This window comes from Nerophis ophidion, linkage group LG21 (assembly GCF_033978795.1).
Source record: "Nerophis ophidion isolate RoL-2023_Sa linkage group LG21, RoL_Noph_v1.0, whole genome shotgun sequence".
Taxonomy (NCBI): domain Eukaryota; kingdom Metazoa; phylum Chordata; class Actinopteri; order Syngnathiformes; family Syngnathidae; genus Nerophis; species Nerophis ophidion.
This window is the reverse complement of record NC_084631.1, coordinates 5,741,238-5,764,698: the sequence shown is the minus strand read 5'-3', so window position 1 is coordinate 5,764,698 and position 23,461 is coordinate 5,741,238. Positions and strand designations below refer to the sequence as shown.

At 41.9% G+C, this 23,461-nt stretch overlaps 1 protein-coding gene and 1 long non-coding RNA gene across 4 annotated transcripts in view; one reads left to right on the top strand and one right to left on the bottom strand.

Moving 5' to 3' along the window:
• LOC133539621 (histone-lysine N-methyltransferase ASH1L-like) overlaps positions 1 to 23,461 on the bottom strand; it is a 155,245-nt gene that overhangs the window by 57,578 nt on the left and 74,206 nt on the right. For 2 of the 3 annotated variants that reach the window (XR_009803450.1, XM_061881672.1), the window contains exons 4-5: positions 7,588 to 7,885; positions 7,256 to 7,432 (exon numbers count right to left, since the gene is read on the bottom strand). Coding sequence is in view for 2 of the 3 variants with exons in the window: in XM_061881672.1 (XP_061737656.1) it covers positions 7,256 to 7,432; positions 7,588 to 7,885 (475 nt within the window). In the remaining variant the exon portion in view is untranslated. Of the gene's footprint in view, positions 1 to 7,255; positions 7,528 to 7,587; positions 7,886 to 23,461 lie in introns of those variants that run through there. The other variant, XM_061881674.1, reaches the window with a different exon arrangement.
• The window catches only part of LOC133539622 (uncharacterized), a 154,487-nt gene that overhangs the window by 64,589 nt on the left and 66,437 nt on the right, over positions 1 to 23,461 (top strand). The gene's annotated exons all lie outside the window — the stretch shown is intronic.

Sequence of the window (23,461 nt, the reverse complement as noted above, 5' to 3'; positions counted from 1 at the left end):
TAATACACTATTGCCATGCTTTTATTTTGAAGAGCTTACTTTGCACCTACAGTAACAGGAAGTTACTGTGTGCACATTTTAATACACTGTAGTTATTTATCTTTTTATGCTGTTAGTGACAATGATATGTCAACATAAACATAATCTATTAAAAGGGGAACTGCACTCTTTTTGGAATTTTGCCTATCATTCACAATCCTTATTTAAGAGAAGAACACATGTTTTTTTCATTTTGTATGTATTGTAATGTCTAATATACAGCAAATACCAGGTGGATAATAATGGTAACCGAAACTAGGTCAGAATAACACAAATCTTTCTTTTGGTGGGTAACAATCTTAAAAAAAAAGTGCATTTTATATGTCGCTGTGTAGGAATCCAAGTTAATACTCTATTGCCATGCTTTTATTTTGAAGAGCTGACTTTGCAAACAGTGTGCACATTTTAAAACACTGTAGATATGCTGTTAGTGACAATGGTTGGACATAGGTCAACATAAAAATAATCTTTTAAAAGGGGAACTGCACTTTTTTTTGGAATACTGCCCATTATTCACAATCCTTATTTAATAGAAAAACACGTTTTTTTTTTGTTTTGTATGTATTCTAATGTCTAATTTACAGCAAATACGAGGTGGATAATAATGGAAGCTGAAACTAGCCGCTGCTTGTGCATTTATTTGTGACATTTTAGTCAGAATAACACAAATCTTTCTTTCGGTGGCTAACAATCTTAAAAAAAAGTGCATTTTATATGTCGCTGTGTAGGATTCCAAGTTAATACTTTATTGCCATGCTTTTATTTTGAAGAGCTTACTTTGCACCTGCAGTAACAGGAAGTTACTGTGTGCACATTTTAATACACTGTAGTTATTTATCTTTTTATGCTGTTAGTGACAATGATATGTCAACATAAAGATAATCTATTTAAAGGGGAACTGCACTCTTTTTGGAATTTTGCCTATCATTCACAATCGTTATTTAAGAGAAGAACACATGTTTTTTTCGTTTTGTATGTATTCTAATGTCTAATTTACAGCAAATACGAGGTGGATAATAATGGTAACCGAAACTAGGTCAGAATAACACAAATCTTTCTTTTGGTGGCTAACAATCTTATTTAAAAAAAGTGCATTTTATATGTCGCTGTGTAGGAATCCAAGTTAATACTCTATTGCCATGCTTTTATTTTGAAGAGCTGACTTTGCAAACAGTGTGCACATTTTAAAACACTGTAGATATACTGTTAGTGACAATGGTTGGACATAGGTCAACATAAAAATAATATTTTTAAAGGGGAACTGCACTTTTTTTGGGGAATTTTGCCTATCATTCACGATCCTTATTTAAGAAAAGAACACATGTTTTTTTTATTTTGTATGTATTGTAATGTCTAATATACAGTAAAAACCAGGTGGATAATAATGGAAACTGAAACTAGCCGCTGCTTGCGCATTTACTTGTGACATTGTGGTCAGAATAACACAAATCTTTCTTTCGGTGGCTAACAATCTTAAAAAAAGTGCATTTTATATGTCGCTTTGTTTGAATCCAAGTTAATACTGTAGTGCCATGCTTTTATTTTGAAGAGCTTACTTTGCACCTGCAGTAACAGGAAGTTACTGTGTGCACATTTTAATACACTGTAGTTATTTTTTTTAATGCTGTTAGTGACAATTGTATGTCAACATAAAGATAATCTATTTAAAGGGAAACTGCACTCTTTTTGGAATTTTGTCCATCATTCACGATCCTTATTTAGGAAAAGAACACATGTTTTTTTCATTTTGTATGTATTCTAATGTCTAATATACAGCAAAAACCAGGTGGATAATAATGGAAGCTGAAACTTGCCGCTGCTTGCGCATTTACTTGTGAAATTGTGGCCAGATTAACACAAATCTTTCTTTTGGTGGTTAACAATCTTTAAAAAAGTGCATTTTATATGTTGCTGTGTAGGAATCCAAGTTAATACTCTTTTACCATGCTTTTATTTTGAAGAGCTGACTTTGCAAACAGTGTGGAAATTTTAAAACACTGTAGATATACTGTTAGTGACAATGGTTGGACATAGGTCAACATTAAAATAATATTTTTAAAGGGGAACTGCACTTTTTTTTGGAATTTTGCCCATCATTCACGATCCTTATTTAAGAAAAGAACACATGTTTTTTTAATGTTGTATGTATTCTAATGTCTAATATACAGCAAATACGAGGTGGATAATAATGGAAACTGAAACTAGCCACTGCTTGCATATTTACTTTTTGATTGATTGATTGATACTTTTATTAGTAGATTGCACAGTACAGTACATATTCCGTACAATTGACCACTAAATGGTAACACCCGAATAAGTTTTTCAACTTGTTTAAGTCGGGGTCCACATTAATCAATTCATGTGACATTGTAGCCAAATTAACACAAATCTTTCTTTCGGTGGCTAACAATCTTTAAAAAAGTGCATTTTGTATGTTGCTGTGTTGGAATCCAAGTTAATACTCTATTACCATTATTTTATTTTGAAGAGCTTACTTTGCACACAGTAACAGGAAGTTATTTTGTGCACATTTTAATACACTGTAGTTATTTATCTTCTTTTATGCTGTTAGTGACAATGATATGTCAACATAAAGATAATCTATTTATAGGGGAACTGCACTCTTTTTGGAATTTTAAAAATCATTCACGATCCTTACTTAAGAGAATAACACGTTTCTTTCATTTTGTTTGTATTCTAATGTTTAATTTACAGCAAAAATGAGGTGGATAATAATGGAAACTGAAACTCGCCGCTGCTTGCGCATTTACTTGTGACATTGTGGTCAGAATAACACAAATCTTTCTTTTGGTGGCTAACAATCTTTGAGAAAGTGCATTTTAAATGTTGCTGTGTAGGAATCCAAGTTAATACCCTATTGCCATGCTTTTATTTTGAAGAGCTGACTTTGCAAACAGTGTGCAAATTTTAAAACACTGTAGATATACTGTTAGTGACAATGGTTGGACATAGGTCAACATAAAAATAATCTTTTTAAAGGGAAACTGCACTTTTTTGGGGAATTTTGCCTATCATTTACGATCCTTATTTAAGAGAAGATCACATGTTTTTTTCGTTTTGTATGTATTCTAATGTCTCATATACAGCAAAAATGAGGTGGATAATAATGGAAACTGAAACTAGCCGCTGCTTGCGCATTTACTTGTGAAATTATGGTCAATTTAACACAAATCTTTCTTTCGGTGGCTAAAAATCTTTAAAAAAAAGTGCATTTTATATGTTGCTGTGTAGGAATCCAAGTTAATACTTTATTGCCATGCTTTTATTTTGAAGAGCTTATTTGGCACCTGCAGTAACAGGAAGTTACTGTGTGCACATTTTAATACACTGTTATTTATTTATATTTTCATGCTGTTAGTGACAATGATATGTAAACATAAAGATAATCTATTTATAGGGGAACTGCACTCTTTTTGGAATTTTGCATATCATTCACGATCCTTATTTAAGAGAACACATGTTTTTTTCATTTTGTATGTATTCTAATGTCTAATATATAGCAAATACCAGGTGGATAATAATGGAAACTGAAACTAGCCGCTGCTTGCGCATTTACTTGTGAAATTGTGGTCAGAATAACACAAATCTTTCTTTTGGTGGCTAACAATCTTTAAAAAAGTGCATTTTATATGTTGCTGTGTAGGAATCCAAGTTAATACTCTATTACCATTCTTTTATTTTGAAGAGCTTACTTTGCACATAGTAACAGGAAGTTACTGTGTGCACATTTTATTACACTGTTATCTTTTTTATGCTGTTAGTGACAATTATGTCAACATAAAGATCATCTATTTAAAGGGAAACTGCACTCTTTTTGGAATTTTGCATATCATTCACGATCCTTATTTAAGAGAACACATGTTTTTTTCATTTTGTATGTATTCTAATGTTTAATATACAGCAAATACGAGGTGGATAATAATGGAAACTGAAACTAGCCGCTGCTTGCGCATTTACTTGTGACATTTTGGCAAGAATAACACAAATATTTCTTTTGGTGGCTAACAATCTTTAAAAAAAAAAAAAGTGCATTTTTTCGCTGTGTCGGAATCCAAGTTAATATGCTATTGCCATGCTTTTATTTTGAAGAGCTTACTTTGCACCTGCAGTAACAGGAAGTTACTGTGTGCACATTTTAATACACTGTTATTTATCTTTTGTTTTGCTATTAATGACAATATGTCAACATAAAGATAATCTATTAATAGGGGAACTGCACTATTTTTGGAATTTTGCCTTTTATTCACAATCCTTATTTAAGAGAAGAACACGTTTTTTTTTTGTTTTGTTTGTATCATAATGTCTAATATACAGCAAGTAGGAGGTGAATAATAATGCAGCCAAAGGGAGTACACTGTAGCACCTCTAAAATAAACCGCCAACAATACCCAATTTACATTTCGTGACCTGAATATTAACCATGTATTAGCGATATGAGCGCCAAAGCAAATAAACTATTTTTAGCTGCTTCGTGATCACAGAGAGCTAACCTGCTGAGCTTCTGCATCGAGTTGGTGAAAGTTAATTTTAGATTATAAATCATGCCTCTCACCTGGATAGTAAAAGGGTGTAGCCATAAACCAAGAATTTGGTAAGAAGCTTGTTTTTGGCAACTTCTTTTTTCTAACCTAGGTGAGCATTAGGTTTAATTTTTCATCTAAACAAGAAGATATGACCATCCTATCAAGCGGCATCCCAGTGAGCGCAGACATTGTGCAGTTAGTGATTGTTTTATTATGTTCGGAGTTTGTATGTCGTGTTTAGCGCTTAGCAAATACCACTACATGTTGCTTAAGCTCGATCTGTTTAGCACATGGCTTCTAAAATTTTTAGCTCATCCTCGTTATGTTCAGGCTCAAAAATATACAACACTTTTCCGAAAGTAGTCTTTGTTGTCGCTCACAATTGTTGTAATAGGGCTGTAAAATTAATGTACTTAAAAATAGCAAAATACATAAATATTACATATTATAAATGTGATGGTTACTGCATTACATAACACACATACAGTTGTGGTCAAAAGTTTACATACACTTGTAAAGAACATAATGTTATGGCTGTCTTGAGTTTAAAATAATTTCTACAACTCTTATGTTTTCGTGATAGAGTGATTGGAGCACATACTTGTTGGTCACAAAAAACATTCATGAAGTTTGGTTCTTTTATGAATTTATTATGGGTCTACTGAAAATGTGAGCAAATCTGCTGGGTCAAAAGTATACATACAGCAATGTTAATATTTAGTTACATGTCGCTTGGCAAGTTTCACTGCAATAAGGCGCTTTTGGTAGCCATCCACAAGCTTCTGGTTGAATTTTTGACCACTCCTCTTGACAAAATTGGTGCAGTTCAGCTAAATTTGTTGGTTTTCTGACATGGACTTGTTTCTTCAGCATTGTCCACATGTTTAAGTCAGGACTTTGGGAAGGCCATTCTAAAACATTAATTCTAGCCTGATTTAGCCATTCCTTTACCACTTTTGACGTGTGTTTGGGGTCATTGTCCTGTTGGAACACCCAACTGCGCCCAAGACCCAACCTCCAGGCTGATGATTTTAGGTTGTCCTGAAGAATTTGGAGTTAATCCTCCTTTTTTATTGTCCCATTTACTTTTTGTAAAGCACCAGTTTCACTGGTAGCCAAACAGGCACAGAGCATAATACTACCACCACCATGCTTGACGGTAGACCTAGTGTTCCTGGGATTAAAGGCCTCACCTTTTATCCTCCGAACATATTGCTGGGTATTGTGGCCAAACAGCTAATTTTTTTGTTTCATCTGACCCCAGAACTTTCCTCCAGAAGGTCTTATCTTTGCCCATGTGATCAGCAGCAAACTTTAGACAAGCCTTAAGGTGTCGTTTCTGGAGAATCACTCACATAAAGTTAAAAAGGCCCTGCCATGAAGCTAATTTGATTTGATTGTAACTTTTCTACATCACCAAAATTGATAATGAATGTTGCTGTATGTATACTTTTGACCCAGCAGATTTGCTCACATTTTCAGTCGACCCTTAATAAATTCATAAAAGAACCAAACTTCATGAATGTTTATTGTGACCAACAAGTATGTGCTCCAATCACTCTATCACGAAAAAATAAGAGTGTTAGAAATGATTGGAAACTCAAGTGTATGTAAATTTTTGACCACGACTGTACTTGCAGCATGTATTTAAAACCAGGGTGGAGGTTTTTAGATGTTTTTTTTTTTTAGAGCGCTTTATCAGCGGAATAAAGCGACTGCCGCTAGCTCCATTGTTAGCTAACGTTTGTTTAGAATGCATTAAGAAGAAAACGTATTTTCTTGTCTCACTTAAGGATTGTGAATGATAGAGAAAATTCCCCCAAAAAAGTGCAGTTAAGTGAAGTGAATTGTATTTTTATATAGCGCTTTTCTTTAGTGACTCAAAGCGCTTTGCATAGTGGAACCCAATATCTATCCATCCATCCATTTTCTACCGCTTATTCCCTTTCGGGGTCGCGGGGGGCGCTGGCGCCTATCTCAGCTGCAATCGGGCGGAAGGCGGGGTACACCCTGGACAAGTCGCCACCTCATCGCAGGGCCAACACAGATAGACAGACAACATTCACACTCACATTCACACACTAGGGCCAATTTTAGTGTTGCCAATCAAGGTTTTTGGAAGAGGGAGGAAGCCGAAGTACCCGCAGGGAACCCACACAGTCACGGGGAGAACATGCAAACTCCACACAGAAAGATCCTCAGCCTGGAATTGAACCCAGGACTGCAGGACCTTCGTATTGTGAGGCAGACGCACTAACCCCTCTTCCACCGTGAAGCCCACCCAATATCTAAGTTACATTTAAACCAGAGTGGGTGGCACTGGGAGCAGGTGGGTAAAGTGTCTTGCCCAAGGACACAACGGCAGTGACTAGGATGGTGGAAGCGGGGATCGAACCAGGAACCCCCAAGTTACTGGCGCGGCCACTCTACCAACTCTTCCGCTTTAAATAAATCGATTTTTGTCGCCAAAAGCGGACCAGGACTTGAAGAGTTGGTCAACATAGACGGGTTGTCGACATAAACGGAACCAACTGTACAATATTTCTGTTTCCATTAGGAATTTTTTTTTTTAAAAAGCTGCACAAATCCCAGGTCAATCCCGTAACAGATAGTGTTCAACCTTAGAGGTTCCACTGTATAAATAGAGTAACAGACATGAGTAAGATGCTCACTCTGTAGTTTTGTAATCGTCAGAGTAAAGACCCGCCCTCAAAAACGTCTTCCACGGAGGACCGTCGTCCCGCTTGTCTCTTTGGACGCCGACCGTTTGCGACGCGGGCAGCTCGGCGGCGGAAGGGCCGAAAGCTCCGTCGCGTGTGTGGAGACATTCAGGCTCCTCCTCTGCGACGCTAAAAAGGAAAGCATGAAGCGAGAGAGAGAGAGAGCGATAGGGAGAGGGGGGGAGAAAAAAGAGAAAGAAGAGGCACTGGTTTAGCACACAGTGCTGAAATGTGTCCGGTTAATAAGAGGCTGTCACACGGGTGATGAAAGGCTGAGTGTTTACCTTCGACGACAGGGAGAGGCGTCGTGTTTTCTCTTCCGTCCTCGCTTCCGCTTGGCCTGCAGCTCAGAATCCGTCACCTGCTGCACCGGGTCGACGTCTCGCCGCGGCCCGTCCCCCTCCCGCCTCTCCTGGACGTCGCTATTGTTACCATCATCGGGCGAGAGGTCGGGGGACGACAAAGCGGAGTGCAGAGGCTGTTTTCTGGGTCGCCCCGGTCTCCTTTTATTTTTCCCGTCCGCCCTGCGGGCTGCCGGCCCACCTTGGAGCTTCCGGCGGCTTCTTGAGTCACCTTGTAAGCCTGCAGTGGGCGCAACAGAGGGATGGCCATGAAAGGGATGTGGAGCAGCGGTGAGGCCTGCAGGTGTGAGGCGACGCTATTCGAGGCTGAGTCATGCCACCGGATGAGTCACCGGCAGATTACTTCTGGGAAAGCAGTGATTTATGCGTACTGTCACCTTGCAGCAGGGAAAAATGAAGACCAGGTCTAGCACACCCAGTGGGACGTCGGTGACAATAATGACTATGAGAACCTTGGAGAGGAGGAAAGCAATGGATGTCGAGCGGGTCTAACATGATACTGTGAAAGTTCAATCCATAATGGATCCAACACAGTCGCGAGAGTCCAGTCCAAAGCGGATCCAACACAGCAGCGAGAGTCCCGTTCACAGTGGAATGCGGCTGCTAGACTTTTGACAAGAACAAGAAAGTTTGATCACATTACGCCTGTACTGGCTCACCTGCACTGGCTTCCTCTGCACTTAAGATGTGACTTTAAGGTTTTACTACTTACGTATAAAATACTACACGGTCTAGCTCCATCCTATCTTGCCGATTGTATTGTACCATATGTCCCGGCAAGAAATCTGCGTTCAAAGGACTCCGGCTTGTTAGTGATTCCCAAAGCCCAAAAAAAGTCTGCGGGCTATAGAGCGTTTTCCATTCGGGCTCCAGTACTCTGGAATGCCCTCCCGGTAACAGTTCGAGATGCCACCTCAGTAAAAGCATTTAAGTCTCACCTTAAAACTCATTTGTATACTCTAGCCTTTAAATAGACCTCCTTTTTAGACCAGTTGATCTGCCGTTTCTTTTCTTTTTCTTCTATGTCCCACTCTCCCTTGTGGAAGGGGTCCGGTCCGATCCGGTGGCCATGTACTGCTTGCCTGTGTATCGGCTGGGGACATCTCTGCGCTGCTGATCCGCCTCCGCTTGGGATGGTTTCCTGCTGGCTCCGCTGTGAACGGGACTCTCGCTGCTGTGTTGGATCCGCTTTGGACTGGACTCTCGCGACTGTGTTGGATCCATTGTGGATTGAACTTTCACAGTATCATGTTAGACCCGCTCGACATCCATTGCTTTCCTCCTCTCCAAGGTTCTCATAGTCATCATTGTCACCGACGTCCCACTGGGTGTGAGTTTTCCTTGCCCTTATGTGGGCCTACCGAGGAGGTCGTAGTGGTTTGTGCAGCCCTTTGAGACACTAGTGATTTAGGGCTATATAAGTAAACATTGATTGATTGATTGATAGCATGTAGAATAGAAGTGTCTGCTTGTATCTGCTGCTTTAATGTCTTTAATGTCCTCTGTGTTCTTTGATGTTTGATGTTTCCCTCTTACACACATGTAAGAGTGATGTGTACTATGGCTATGAGTTGTTCTTTTTTTTCCCTTGGCCTCAGTCTGCACCCCCACTCCAGGGCCCAGGCTAAGACCGATTTTTTTCATTTTATTTTAATCTTCTATTCTTTTCTCTCTCCCCCCCCCCTTGTTTACCTGTATGTCATCTTTTTTGTAAGGGGCGCTGGAAGCCAGCAGACCTTTGGGGTCGTTGTCTTGTTGGACCACCCAACTGCGCCCAAGACCCAACCTCCGGGCTGATGATTTTAGGTTGTCCTGAAGAATTTGGAGTTATCCTCCTTTTTTTATTGTCCCATTTACTTTTTGTAAAGCACCAGTTTCACTGGTAGCCAAACAGGCCCAGAGCATAATACTACCACCACCATGCTTGACGGTAGGAGTGGTGTTCCTGGGATTAAAGGCCTCACCTTTTATCCTCCGAACATATTGCTGGGTATTGTGGCCAAACAGCTCAATTTTTGTTTCATCCGACCCCAGAACTTTCCTCCAGAAGGTCTTATCTTTGTCCATGTGATCAGCAGCAAACTTTAGACGAGCCTTAAGGTGTCGTTTCTGGAGAATCACTCACATAAAGTTAAGTTACGTTTATCCTGTTCTGTCTCCCTGTAATGTTTGTCTGATCTTGAATGGGATTGTGCTGAAAATTGTAATTTTCCTGAAGGAACTCTCCTGACGGAATAAATAAAGTACTATCTAATCTAATCTAATCTAGCAGACGGCACCAGTGAGATTTTGTTGACTTAAAGAGGAACATTGTCACAATTTCTGAAGGGTTAAAACCAATAAAAATCAGTTCCCAGTGGCTTATTTTATTTTTCGAAGTTTTTCTCTAAATTTTACCCATCACGCAATATCCCGAAAAACGGCTTCAAAGTGCCTAATGTGTACTATGGCTATGAGTTGTTTTTTTCCCCTTGGCCTCAGTCTGCACCCCCACTCCAGGGCCCAGGCTAAGACCGATTTTTTTCATTTTATTTTAATCTCCTATTCTTTTCTCCCCCCCCTGTTTACCTGTATGTCATCTTTTTTGTAAGGGGCGCTGGAAGCCGGCAGACCCGTCAGCGATCCTGTTCTGTCTCCCTGTAATGTTTGTCTGATCTTGAATGGGATTGTGCTGAAAATTTTAATTTTCCTGAAGGAACTCTCCTGACGGAATCAATCTAATCTAATCTATCAGACGGCACCAGTGAGATTTTGTTGACTTAAAGAGGAACATTGTCACAATTTCTGAAGGGTTAAAACCAATAAAAATCAGTTCCCAGTGGATTGTTTTATTTTTCGAAGTTTTTCTCAAAATTTTACCCATCATGCAATATCCCGAAAAACGGCTTCAAAGTGCCTGATTTTAACCGTCGTTATATCCACCCGTCCATTATCCTGTGACGTCACTGCGTGATCACACAGAAACAAACATGGCGGATAGCACAGAAAGGTATAGCGATATTAGCTCGGATTCAGACTCAGATTTCAGCGGCGTAAGCGATTCAACAGATCACGCGTGTATTGAAACGGATGGTTGGAGTGTGTAGGCAGGTAGCGAAAACAAAATTGAAGAAGAAACAAGCTATTGAGCCATCCATCCATCCATTTCTACCGCTTATTCCCTTTCGGGGGCGCTGGCGCCTATCTCAGCTACAATCGGGCGGAAGGCGGGGTACACCCTGGACAAGTCGCCACCTCATCGCAGGGCCAAGACAGATAGACAACATTCACACACACATTCACACACTAGCCATGTTAGAGCCAAATACACTTTCTGTCTGTCAAATTGATGACGTCACTACAGGGGTTGGCTCCAACGCCAAGGGCCTGTCTATTTAGGGAGGAGTCAGGATCTTGCTCAGGTGTTGCTGAGTAGAGGCGCGACAGTTTTTGAACGTGCCAGGCTAGTATTTGTTTGCTCCCGTGTATTTTCTGTTTTTGTACAAAGTGTGTTGTATCAATGTGACTTTAGGAAATTAAATATTTTTGTTAAACATGGACACAATTTTGGACATCAATTATTAGCCGGCTGCACACGTCTGAACTAGCTTCATTTATATTCGGCAACCAGTAGCAGTAATAGTATAGGACTTGACCGCTACAAGCCATATCTCGACAGACAGCGGCACGGGAGGAAGCAAGGACGAATTCGGCGATCGCCTTCTAACCAACGATTGGTATGTGTTTGTTTGGCATTAAATGTGGGTGGAGGGAAAGGCTGGATGCAAATATAGCTACAAATTAAATACTTCACGGGGCTTCACGGTGGAAGAGGGGTTAGTGCGTCTGCCTCACAATACAAAGGTCCTGCAGTCCTGGGTTCAAATCCAGGCTCGGGATCTTTCTGTGTGGAGTTTGCATGTTCTCCCCGCGAATGCGTGGGTTCCCTCCGAGTACTCCGGCTTCCTCCCACTTCCAAAGACATGCACCTGGGGATAGGTTGATTGGCAACACTAAATGGTCCCTAGTGTGTGAATGTGAGTGTGAATGTTGTCTATCTGTGTTGGCCCTGCGATGAGGTGGCGACTTGTCCACGGTGTACCCCGCCTTCCGCCCGATTGTAGCTGAGATAGGCGCCAGCGCCCCCCGCGACCCTGAACGGGAATAAGCGGCAGAAAATGGATGGAAATGGATGGCCTTCTAACCAACGATTGGTATGTGTTTGTTTGGCATTAAATGTGGGTGGAGGGAAAGGCTGGATGCAAATATAGCTACAAATTAAATACGATATATCCCAGGTTGGGGATTCACGGTGGCAGAGGGGTTAGTGCGTCTGCCTCACAATACGAAGGTCCTGCAGTCCTGGGTTCAAATCCAGGCTCGGGATCTTTCTGTGTGGAGTTTGCATGTTCTCCCCGTGAATGCGTGGGTTCCCTCCGGGTACTCCGGCTTCCTCCCACTTCCAAAGACATGCACCTGGGGATAGGTTGATTGGCAACACTAAATTGGCCCTAGTGTGTGAATGTGAGTGTGAATGTTGTCTGTCTATCTGTGTTGGCCCTGCGATGAGGTGGCGACTTGTCCAGGGTGTACCCTGCCTTCCGCCCGATTGTAGCTGAGATAGGCGCCAGCGCCCCCCGCGACCCCGAACGGGAATAAGCGGCAGAAAATGGATGGAAATGGATGGCCTTCTAACCAACGATTGGTATGTGTTTGTTTGGCATTAAATGTGGGTGGAGGGAAAGGCTGGATGCAAATATAGCTACAAATTAAATACGATACATCCCAGGTTGGGGCTTCACGGTGGCAGAGGGGTTAGTGCGTCTGCCTCACAATACGAAGGTCCTGCAGTCCTGGGTTCAAATCCAGGCTCGGGATCTTTCTGTGTGGAGTTTGCATGTTCTCCCCGTGAATGCGTGGGTTCCCTCCGGGTACTCCGGCTTCCTCCCACTTCCAAAGACATGCACCTGGGGATAGGTTGATTGGCAACACTAAATGGTCCCTAGTGTGTGAATGTGAGTGTGAATGTTGTCTATCTGTGTTGGCCCTGCGATGAGGTGGCGACTTGTCCAGGGTGTACCCCGCCTTCCGCCCGATTGTAGCTGAGATAGGCGCCAGCGCCCCCCGCGACCCTGAACGGGAATAAGCGGCAGAAAATGGATGGAAATGGATGGCCTTCTAACCAACGATTGGTATGTGTTTGTTTGGCATTAAATGTGGGTGGAGGGAAAGGCTGGATGCAAATATAGCTACAAATTAAATACGATATATCCCAGGTTGGGGATTCACGGTGGCAGAGGGGTTAGTGCGTCTGCCTCACAATACGAAGGTCCTGCAGTCCTGGGTTCAAATCCAGGCTCGGGATCTTTCTGTGTGGAGTTTGCATGTTCTCCCCGTGAATGCGTGGGTTCCCTCCGGGTACTCCGGCTTCCTCCCACTTCCAAAGACATGCACCTGGGGATAGGTTGATTGGCAACACTAAATTGGCCCTAGTGTGTGAATGTGAGTGTGAATGTTGTCTGTCTATCTGTGTTGGCCCTGCGATGAGGTGGCGACTTGTCCAGGGTGTACCCTGCCTTCCGCCCGATTGTAGCTGAGATAGGCGCCAGCGCCCCCCGCGACCCCGAACGGGAATAAGCGGCAGAAAATGGATGGAAATGGATGGCCTTCTAACCAACGATTGGTATGTGTTTGTTTGGCATTAAATGTGGGTGGAGGGAAAGGCTGGATGCAAATATAGCTACAAATTAAATACGATATATCCCAGGTTGGGGCTTCACGGTGGCAGAGGGTTTAGTGCGTCTGCCTCACAATACGAAGGTCCTGCAGTCCTGGGTTCAAATCCAGGCTCGGGATCTTTCTGTGTGGAGTTTGCATGTTCTCCCCGTGAATGCGTGGGTTCCCTCCGGGTACTCCGGCTTCCTCCCACTTCCAAAGACATGCACCTGGGGATAGGTTGATTGGCAACACTAAAATTGGCCCTAGTGTGTGAATGTGTGAATGTTGTCTGTCTATCTGTGTTGGCCCTGCGATGAGGTGGCGACTTGTCCAGGGTGTACCCCGCCTTCCGCCCGATTGTAGCTGAGATAGGCGCCAGCGCCCCCCGCGACCCCGAACGGGAATAAGCGGCAGAAAATGGATGGAAATGGATGGCCTTCTAACCAACGATTGGTATGTGTTTGTTTGGCATTAAATGTGGGTGGAGGGAAAGGCTGGATGCAAATATAGCTACAAATTAAATACGATATATCCCAGGTTGGGGCTTCACGGTGGCAGAGGGGTTAGGGCGTCTGCCTCACAATACGAAGGTCCTGCAGTCCTGGGTTCAAATCCAGGCTCGGGATCTTTCTGTGTGGAGTTTGCATGTTCTCCCCGTGAATGCGTGGGTTCCCTCCGGGTACTCCGGCTTCCTCCCACTTCCAAAGACATGCACCTGGGGATAGGTTGATTGGCAACACTAAATTGGCCCTAGTGTGTGAATGTTGTCTGTCTATCTGTGTTGGCCCTGCGATGAGGTAGCGACTTGTCCAGGGTGTACCCCGCCTTCCGCCCGATTGTAGCTGAGATAGGCGCCAGCGACCCCAAAATGGAATAAGCGGTAGAAAATGGATGGATGGATGGATATCCCAGGTTTCTCTATGTGCGATATAGAAAATGATTACATTACTGGCGTGTCTCACTCCTTCTCCTCTGTCCTTCTCACAGAGACGTAAAATAAGCCCGCCATCTTACATACGTCACATACTGTCGCGCATGTAGCGTCACACGCTCTCGCCGAGAGCTAACGTTAGCTGAGGCAGGTCGAGTTGCTTTTTGCTGCATACATCACACAACAGGCGTTTCTCACTCCTCCTCGTCTCTCATTCTGACGGATACGGAAAACTAGCCCGCCTTCTTACATACGTCACATACTCTCGCGAGTGTAGCGTCATAGCACTCGCTGATCAGAGAATGAGAGAAGGTGCTAGACCAGACATGGGCAAACTACGGCCCGTTGAACGTTTTAATCCGGCCCGCGGAATTTGTCCAAATTATTTATAAAAAAAAACTCTTATCAATGTTCAGGCTTCCGTATGCGTTTTCAGCGCTTGACTATCATTAAGGAGGATCATTATCTTCAACCTATTTTCCTCTGCTGGGATGTTACTGATGTCAAGTCCGGCTCACGTCCCGCCCGATAAATACTAGTGGTGGTCAAGCTCGCTCTGTTTTCTGTGGGTACTCGGCGCCAAAAAAGGCTCCATATGCTTGTTGTTTTCGGCTGTACAAATCATTCAAATCGCGGAAAGGATAAACCAGTTCTTCAAGACTTTATCAAAAAGGGCGCAAATGTGTGATACAGTCCAGGTCAAAAGTTTACATACACTTGTAAAGAACATAATGTCATGGCTGCCTTGAGTTTCCAATCATTTCTACAACTCTTATTTTTTTGTGATAGAGTGATCCTTAAAACATTCATAAAGTTTGGTTATTTTATGAATTTATTATGGTTCTACTGAAAATGTGAGCAAATGTGCTGGGTCAAAAGTATACATACAGCAATGTTAATATTTGCTTACATGCGATCCAGCACCCACCGCAACCTCAAAATGGACAAGCGGTAGGAAATGGATGGATAGATATCCCTTGGCAAGTTTCACTGCAATAAGGCGCTTTTGGTAGCCATCCACACAAGCTTCTGGTTGAGATTTTGACCACTCCTCTTGACAAAATTGGTGCAGTTCAGCTAAATTTGTTGGTTTTCTGACATGGACTTGTTTCTTCAGCATTGTCCACACGTGAAACAAAAATTGAGCTGTTTGGTTACAATACCAGGCAATATGGTTGGAGGAGAAAAGGTGAGGCCTTTAATTCGAGGTACACCATGCCTATCGTTAAGCATGGTGGTGGTAGTATTATGCTCTGGGCCTGTTTTGCTGCCAATTGAACTGGTGCTTTACAGAGAGTAAATGGGACAATGAAAAAGGAGGATTACCTCCAAATTCTTCAGGACAACCTAAAATCATCAGCCCGGAGGTTGGGTCTTGGGCGCAGTTGGGTGTTCCAACAGGACAATGACCCCAAACACACCCCAAAGAAATGACTAAATCAGGCTAGAATTAAGTCTTTAGAACCGCCTTCTCAAAGTCCTGACTCAAACGTGTGGACAATGCTGAAGAAACAAGTCCATGTCAGAAGACCAACACATTTAGCTGAACTGCACCAATTTTGTCAAGAGGAGTGGTCAAAAATTCAACCAGCAGCTTGTGGATGGCTACCAAAAGCGCCTTATTGCAGTGAAACTTGCCAAGAGACATGTAAGCAAATATTACCTTTCTGTATGTATACTTTTGACCCAGCACATTTGCTCACATTTTCAGTAGACCCATAATAAATTCATAAAAGAACCAAACTTCATGAATGTTTTTGGGACCAACAAGTATGTGCTCCAATCACTCTATCACGAAAACATAAGAGTTGTAGAAATGATTTTAAACTCAAGACAGCCATGACATTATGTTCTTTACAAGTGTATGAAAACTTTTGACCACAACTGTATATGTGAATGTAATGCAGTAACTATCACATTTATAATATGTAATATTTATGTATTTTGCTCATTTTAAGTACATTAATTTTACAGCCCTATTACAACAAATAGGGCAAAAAGTGAGCGACAACAAAGACTACTTTCGGAAAAGTGTTGTATATTTTTGAGCCTGAACATAACGAGGATGAGCTAAAAATTTTAGAAGCCATGTGATAAACAGATCGAGCTTAAGCAACATGTAGTGGTATTTGCTAAGCGCTAAACACGACATACAAACTCCGAACATAATAAAACAATCACTAACTGTACAATGTCTGCGCTCACTGGGATGCCGCTTGATAGGATGGTCATATCTTCTTGTTTAGATGAAAAATTAAACCTAATGCTCACCTAGGTTAGAAAAAATATGTTGCCAAAAACAAGCATGTGCTCCAATCACTCTATCACAAAAAAATAAGAGTTGTAGAAATGATTTGAAACTCAAGACAGCCATGACATTATGTTCTTTACAAGTGTATGTCAACTTTTGACCAGGACTGTATTTGTGGGAACGACAACAAAGCATGCAGGTCACACTCGAGTCCAAGGGAGCACAGTCCAACAACGCATGAGTTTGCAGTGGTCCCTTCATTAAAGGTTTGTTTGATAAACTTTGAACGGCTATTATTAACCATTTGAGTATTATCTTGACATCATTTGTATTTCTTACACATTTGCCACGAGTGTTCTGAAAAGCACCAACTCGGCGAGTCTAAAGACCTACTGAAAGCCACTACTAGCGACCACGCAGTCTGATAGTTTATATATCAATGATGAAATATTAACATTGCAACACATGCCAATACGGCCTTTTTAGTTTACTAAATTGCAATTTTAAATTTCGCGCCGAAGTACCCTGCTGAAACGTCGCGGTATGATGACGTCACGCATTTTAGAGGACATTTTGTTCCAGCACCGTTCCCAGCTTTAAGTCGTCCGTTTTCATCGCATAATTCCACAGTATTCTGGACATCGGTGTTGCTGAATCTTTTGCAATTTGTTCAATGAATAATGGAGACGTCAAAGAAGAAAGCTGTAGGTGGGAAGCGGTGTATTGCGGCCGCCTTTAGCAAGACAAACACAGCCGGTGTTTCATTGTTTACATTCCCGAAAGATGACGGTGAAGCTTTACTATGGAACAGAGCGGTCAAGCGAACACGGTTGGATTGGACCACACACACAAAGTACAGTGTATTATGCAGCGATCATTTCGAAAGATCGTGTTTCGAAGAGGGTCCCTTGCGAAGGGCAGAGATGGGCATTGCCACCACCCGTCGACTGGTGCTGAAGAAAGGTGCGGGGCCGACCTTGAAGTTGTACAGATATGACCATATAATCTCACTAAAACACTAGTAACACAATAAGCAGACAGGGAATTATCCTAGTAAATTTGTCTAATAACATCTGAATTGCTCCCACTGTAGTCTTTTTTTTTTTTCTTCTAGTCCTTCACTCTCACTTTCCTCATCCACGGATCTTTCATCCTCGCTCAAATTAATGGGGAAATCGTCGCTTTTCTCGATCCGAATCGCTCTCGCTGCTGGTGGCCATGATTGTAAACAATGTGAGAATGTGAGGAGCTCCACAACCCGTGACGTCACGTGCATATCGTCTGCTACTTCCGGTACAGGCGAGGCTTTTTTTATCAGCACCAAAAGTTGCAAACTTTATCGTGGATGTTCTCTACTAAATCCTTTCAGCAAAAATATGGCAATATGGCGAAATGATCAAGTATGACACAGAATGGACCTGCTATCCCCGTTTAAATAAGAAAATCTCATTTCAGTAGGCCTTTAAGTGAAAGAAAGCAAATGTGAGCAAAACTTAAATATGTTTTTTTAACCAAAGGCAACCATCATACAGTATATGAATCTTTCAGCACATACACAATGTCGACATCTATTGTTATATTTTGATAGAGACGGGGAAAAACACGCTACTCGTAAATGACCCGTGCAACAACAACAACAACAAACATGGCTGTAGATGCAAAGTTAAATCATGAAATGCAAACTTACCACAACATATTTATCCAAGAGAATCTTGATATCAATTTACTAGACCCGGTCACACACAAATAAGTGGTAGACCTCCATGCTTTTCCCAGTTTCCATCTGTTTTCACGTGTCGATTTGGGTCTGGAGCACCAGATAGTACGTACGACATGTCTGGGAACACGTCGACAAATGTTTTTTGGCTAAAGTATAGGAATCTATTCCATTGCAAAGTTTGCATTTTTGCTTATATCTTATTTTTGCAGGAAGAAAATTCACTCACAGTTTAGTCAGTGAATAAAAATGAGACGAAAATGTTGACAAAGACGAAATCCAATCATATTTGATTTTGTCTTTAGGCGGGTGGAACTAGTTAGGAATCTATCCAATCACAGTGAGTGGGAGGTAAATCACAGATGTCACCCAATAGTACGTAACGTAATTATCAGACTATAGAGTGCACCGCTATATAAACCGCACCCACTAGATTTGACAAGAAAAACATATTTCCCATATATAAGCCGTGCAAGTTCTCCCACTTAAAATGATGACAGAGGTCTGTAATTTTCATCATAGGTACACTTCAACTGTGAGAGACAGAATGTGAAGAAAAAATCCAGGAATTTTAAAGAATTTATTTGTAAATTATGGTGGAAAATAAGTATTTGGTCAACCATTCAAAGCTCTCACTGATGGAAGGAAGTTTGGCCTCCAAATCTCACGATACATGGCCCCATTCATTCTTTCCTTAACACGGATCAATCGTCCTGTCCCCTTAGCAGAAAAACAGCCCCAAATTATGATGTTTCCACCCCCAGTAGGTATGGTGTTCTTGGGATGCAACTCAGTATTCTTCTCCCTTCAAACACGATGAGTTGAGTTTATACCAAAAAGTTCTATTTTGGTTTCTTCTGACCGCATGACATTCTCCCAATCCTCTGCTGTATCATCCATGTATCCATTTTGGTATAAACTCAACTCGTCGTGTTTGGAGGAAGAATAATACTGAGTTGCATCCCAAGAACACCATACCTACTGTGAAGCATGGGGGTGGAAACATCATGTTTTGGGGCTGTTTTTCTGCTAAGGGGGACAGGGCGATTGATCCGTGTTAAGGAAAGAATGAATGGGGCCATGTATCGTGAGATTTTGAGCCAAAACCTCCTTCCATCAGTGAGAGCTTTGAATGGTAAACCAAATATTTATTTTCCACCATAATTTACAAATACATTCTTTAAAATTCCTACAATGTGAATTCCTGGATTTTTTTCCCACATTCTGTCTCTCACAGTTGAAGTGTACCTATGATGAAAATTACAGACCTCTGTCATCATTTTAAGTGGGAGAACTTGCACAATCGCTGGCTGACTAAATACTTTTTTGCCCCACTGTATAAGCCGCAGATATATATGTAGTGAAATGAGTTATTTGCACAGAAGTATTTTGTAAATGTTTATTTGCACACCTTAATTGTTACCAAACAGTGTCTGTAACACAGCAGGCAGTAAAACGGCGGATCAAACAAAATAAAAGTCATCGTCGTGGACCCACTAACTGCGAAAGTTAGCTCTCCAATCAGCTAAAAAGACTCTATAACTGTTTTGGGGAATCAACGGAAACAATACAAAAAGAATGCCACTGTAAGTTAATAGTACCAACAAAGACACTCATAAACATGTTAGCATATTAGCTCATGCTAACTACGCTAGCTTCTTTACATTCAAATAAAATAGTAAACATACAAGACAACTTGTATTTTATTAGTAAGTAATTAAACAAAGGCTCCTAATTTAGCTGCTGACATATGCAGTAACATATTTCCATTCTATTATCGTGTCAACATTATTAAGGACAAGCGGTAGAAAATGAAATATTAATCTTCAGGTTCATTTACTGTTAATATCTGCTTACTTTCTCTTATAACATGTTCTATCTACACTTCTGTTAAATGTTAATCACTTATTCTTCTGTTGTTTGATACTTTACATTAGTTTTGGATGATACCACACATTTGGGTATCAACCCGATACCAAGTAGTTACAGGATCATACCTTGGTCACATTCAAAGTTCTCATGTGTCCAGGGACAGGTTTCCTGACTTTATAAACATAATGTGAATTTAAAAAAAACGAAAGATGTGATGCCAAAAAATATTGACGTAATCATAGATACGTTCTTGTACTTGGTATCATTACAGTGGATGATAGGCGTAGATCCACCAATGGCGTTTATTTACATTTGACGCAGATAATGGATTTTCCAGAATTATCCTAGTAAATGTGTCTAATAACATCTGAATCGCTCCCACTGCGCTTGTGTGTAGTGAAGCATGTTTAACTATTCCTCGTCCTGCAGGGATGATACTTGTAATAAACTTACTTTATTTGTCGCCATGGAGGCGAGGATTAGTGATTTAAAAGTAGCTAAAACACTGCTGACGGCGTATGGATGTTTTCTGCTAGTTAGCTAGCTAGTTATGTCTTAAAGCACCTCTTCCTGAGGGCGTTTCAGTGTTATAACTTCACATTTATCGTTAGTTTTTAAGCCAAAATGCATCCGTTCTCCCTTTTTTGTTTACACACTGTCTTCTTGCAAGTACTCGGTGATTGTGCGCTGCCGAACATGCTCGTCTGCTCGTAAAACCAGCAATGACGACGACGTGACGACAATGGGACTGGTACTATTCAGAGGTGGTATCGTACCGTATATGATTCATTAGTATTACGGTACTATAGGGATAAGTGGTAGAAAAATGGATGGATGGATATACCATTACCAGTATACCGAACAACCCTGATATATATTAAACATTACTTTGCTTTTTTCATTTTGCAGATATATTTTGTGGACATCAGTACATGTGTGCTGTGCATCTAAACAGATGTGTCTTTAGTTTTAGATGACCGTCATGTTTTTTCTAAACATTCCCCCCCTCGGTCGCTCTGTCCAAGCCCGGCCCTGACCGGCTAATCCAGGGGTCACCAGGTAGTCCGTAAGGACCAGATGAGTCGCCCGCTGTTCTAAAAATAGCTCAAATAGCAGCACTTACCAGTGAGCTGCCTCTATTTTTTTTAAATTTTATTTATTTACTAGCAAGCTGGTCTCGCTTTGCTCGACATGTTTAATTCTAAGAGAGACTAAACTCAAATAGAATTTGAAAATCCAAGAAAATATTTTAAAGATTTGGTCTTCACTTCACTTTTACTTTGCTTCTTATATCTTTCAGAAAGTCAATTTTAGAGAAAAAATACAACCTTAAAAATGATTTTAGGATTTTTGAACACACCTTTTAAATTCCTTCCTCTTCTTTCCTGACAATTTAAATCAACCCTTCCATCCATCCATCTTCTTCCGCTTATCCGAGGTCGGGTCGCGGGGGCAGCAGCCTAAGCAGGGAAACCCAGACTTCCCTCTCCCCAGCCACTTCGTCTAGCTCTTCCCGGGGGATCCCGAGGCGTTCCCAGGCCAGCCGGGAGACATAGTCTTCCCAACGTGTCCTGGGTCTTCCCCGTGGCCTCCTACCAGCTGGACGTGCCCTAAACACCTCCCTAGGGAGGCGTTCGGGTGGCATCCTGACCAGATGCCCGAACCACCTCATCTGGCTCCTCTCCATGTGAAGGAGCAGCGGCTTTACTTTGAGTTCCTCCCGGATGGCAGAGCTTCTCACCCTATCTCTAAGGGAGAGACCCAAACTCATTTCGGCCGCTTGTACCCGTGATCTTATCCTTTCGGTCATGACCCAAAGCTCATGACCATAGGTGAGGATGGGAACGTAGATCGACCGGTAAATTGAGAGCTTTGCCTTCCGGCTCAGCTCCTTCTTCACCACAACGTATCGGTACAACGTCCGCATTACTGAAGACGCCGCACCGATCCGCCTGTCGATCTCACGATCCACTCTTCCCTCACTCGTGAACAAGACTCCTAGGTACTTGAACTCCTCCACTTGGGGCAGGGTCTCCTCCCCAACCCGGAGATGGCACTCCACCCTTTTCCGGGCGAGAACCATGGACTCGGACTTGGAGGTGCTGATTCTCATTCCGGTCGCTTCACACTCGGCTGCGAACCGATCCATTTAAATCAATGTTCAAGTAAATTTATTTTTATATTGTAAAGAATAATAATACATTTTTTATTTAATTCTTCATTTTAGCTTCTGTTTTTTCGACAAAGAATATTTGTGAAATATTTATTCAAACTTATTATGAATAAAATAAAAAAATAAATTCTGGCAAATCTAGAAAGTCTGTAGAATCAAATTTAAATCTTATTTCAAAGTCTTTTGAATTTCTTTTAAAATTTTTGTTTTGGAAAATCTAGAAGAAATAAGGATTTGTCTTTGTTAGAAATATAGCTTGGTGAAGTGTGAATTATATTTATATAGCGCTTTTCTCTAGTGACTCAAAGCGCTTTACATAGTGGAACTCAATATCTAAGTTACATTTAAAGCAGTGTGGGTGGCACTGGGAGCAGGTGGGTAAAGTGTCTTGCCCAAGGACACAACGGCAGTGACTAGGAAGGCGGAAGCGGGAATCGAACCTACAACCCTCAAGTTGCTGGCACGGCCGATACACCAACCGAGCTATACCGCCCCTCAACTGACACACGGCTGCATGATCAGTGCTCGCGCTGCACGGATGAGAATCTTCCATTTCGCAATTGCAAAACTACGGTGTAGTGGCTTCGATAATGGGAACCGGTTTTTAAAAAGGGATTTGAATCCACGGAATTGGTCCTTTTCTTATCGAAGCCCTTTTTGTTATATATTCTAACAAAGTGCAGATTGGATTTTAACCTATTTACAACATGTCAACAAAAATATATATTGTGAGAAATCATTAAGATGATGTAATGCCGACGTTGTACCGATCCGTTGTGGTGAAGAAGGAGCTGAGCCGGAAGGCAAAGCTCTCAATTTACCGGTCGATCTACGTTCCCATCCTCACCTATGGTCATGAGCTTTGGGTCATGACCGAAAGGATAAGATCACGGGTACAAGCGGCTCCTCCACATGGAGAGGAGCCAGATGAGGTGGTTCGGGCATCTGGTCAGGATGCCACCCGAACGCCTCCCTAGGGAGGTGTTTAGGGCACGTCCAACCGGTAGGAGGCCACGGGGAAGACCCAGGACACGTTGGGAAGACTATGTCTCCCGGCTGGCCTGGGAACGCCTCGGGATCCCCCGGGAAGAGCTAGACGAAGTGGCTGGGGAGAGGGAAGTCTGGATTTCCCTGCTTAGGCTGCTGCCCCCGCGA